The sequence below is a fragment of the Pelodiscus sinensis genome, chromosome 1 (assembly GCF_052426305.1).
Source record: "Pelodiscus sinensis isolate ZL-2025 chromosome 1, ASM5242630v1, whole genome shotgun sequence".
Lineage (NCBI taxonomy): Eukaryota > Metazoa > Chordata > Testudines > Trionychidae > Pelodiscus > Pelodiscus sinensis.
The window spans coordinates 350,405,228-350,407,093 of record NC_143052.1 but is presented as its reverse complement, the minus strand read 5'-3'; the positions used below and the strand labels follow the sequence as shown (position 1 = coordinate 350,407,093).

Sequence of the window (1,866 nt, the reverse complement as noted above, 5' to 3'; positions counted from 1 at the left end):
TTGCAGGGTTCTTGGATCTTCCTCTAACCATCTGGTACTGGCCACTGGAACCTGAGCAGATGAACTGCAGCTCTGATCCAGTCTGGCAGTGCCTATCTTCCTATCTGTGGTATAAATCAAAGACCATGCATTTGGTGATCTTCCTTGAGCTCCTGGGAGAACAGAAACATGTCTCATTAAATGTCGTCTCATCTCCTGTTCTATTTCTTTTTAGGAAGAAAAGTTCAAAATTCCTTGGAACTGTCCAGGATATGATGTCAGCTGCAAATGACACCAAATTCACACATGCAGTGTTCCTTCTCACTGGGATACCTGGGCAGAAAGACATCCATCTCTGGGTCTCTATCCCCTTCTGCTTAATATATGGTATTTCAATAGTAGGAAATTCAGTCATTCTCTTCATTATAAAAACAGATCCAAGCCTCCATGAGCCTATGTACATTTTCCTTTCCATGCTGGCCCTCACTGACCTTGGCTTATCAATAACCACCATGCCGACAATATTGGGAATATTCTTGTTTAACTATAGGGAGATCAGCCTCAATGCCTGTATTACCCAGGTGTATTTCATACACACATTTTCATTAATTGAATCTTCCGTGCTGTTGTTGATGGCCTTTGACCGCTGCATTGCGATCCGTGACCCGCTGAGATACACTTCCATCTTAACTCCACCAAGAATAGCCAAAATGGGATTGGTGTGTGTGCTAAGAGGAGTGGTTCTAATATTCCCATTCCCATTTCTTCTGCAACGGTTCCAATACTGTCGAGCCAACATCCTCTCCCATTCCTACTGCCTGCACCAGGATGTCATGAAGTTGGCTTGTGCAGACATCACCGTCAACAACATCTATGGCATGTGTACTGCACTCTTCACGTTTGGGATGGATTCGCTGCTCATCTTCCTCTCTTATGTGATGATTCTCAAAACAGTGCTGAGCGTCGCATCCCGAGCGGAATGCCTCCGGGCCCTGAACACCTGCGTCTCCCATCTCTGCGCCGTCCTGCTCTTCTACATACCTGACATTGGTCTGGCTGTGACACACAGATTTGGGAATAGCTCTTCTCTCGTGCTTCAGATTCTCATGGGCTATATCTACCTGTTGGCCCCACCGCTGATGAACCCAATCGTGTACAGCGTGAAAAGCAAACACCTTCGTGCAAGGATAATCAAGGTCTTTGTCAAGTGAAGGGTCAGTGCATTGCTGATCTCCAGGGCTGGAACACAATTGACAGCCATGGCCACCTATGCCATCCTGGATTCTTTAACTCTGAAGCCCGTTTCTTTGCCCCATCTCTTTTCCCAAGGCCACACCTGTAGTATTGCACAGTGCCCAGACTCTGCCACCTCCCCATACTAGAAGCCAGAGCTATTACACTATAAGAGCTGCCCAGAGAGCCAGAGCCACTATGATAGGCCACACATTACCCATGTTTCACCACCCCCAAGATAGAATAATAGAATCATAGAATCATAGAACTGGAAGGAACCTCAAGAGGTCATCAGATCCAGTCTCCTGACCTCACGGCAGGGTCAAGCACCAACTAGACCATCCCTGATAGATATCTACCCAACCTGCTCTTAAATATCTCCAGTGATGGAGATTCCACAACCTCCAAAGGCAATTTAGTCCAGTGTTTAACCACCCTGACTGTTGGGAATTTTTTCCTACTGTCCAACGTAAATCTCCCTTGATGGAGTTTGAGCCTATTGCTTCCTGTCCTATCATCAGTGGTTAAGGACAATAATTTTTCTCTGGCTTCCTTGTAACAATGTTTTAGATACTTGAAAACTGTTATCTCATCCTCTCTCAATTTTCTCTTTTCTAGCCTGGACGCAACTAATTTGTTCAGTATTCCATCATA

The 1,866-nt window shown here is 45.6% G+C and overlaps 1 protein-coding gene across 1 annotated transcript; it reads left to right on the top strand.

The window, feature by feature from the left end:
* Nucleotides 1-251: 251 nt before the first annotated feature.
* Nucleotides 252-1,190, top strand: LOC102444069 (olfactory receptor 51G2-like). Its single transcript, XM_006128053.3, has one exon. It carries the CDS (start codon nucleotides 252-254, stop codon nucleotides 1,188-1,190), a length of 939 nt encoding a protein of 312 aa, XP_006128115.3.
* Nucleotides 1,191-1,866: the final 676 nt, after the last annotated feature.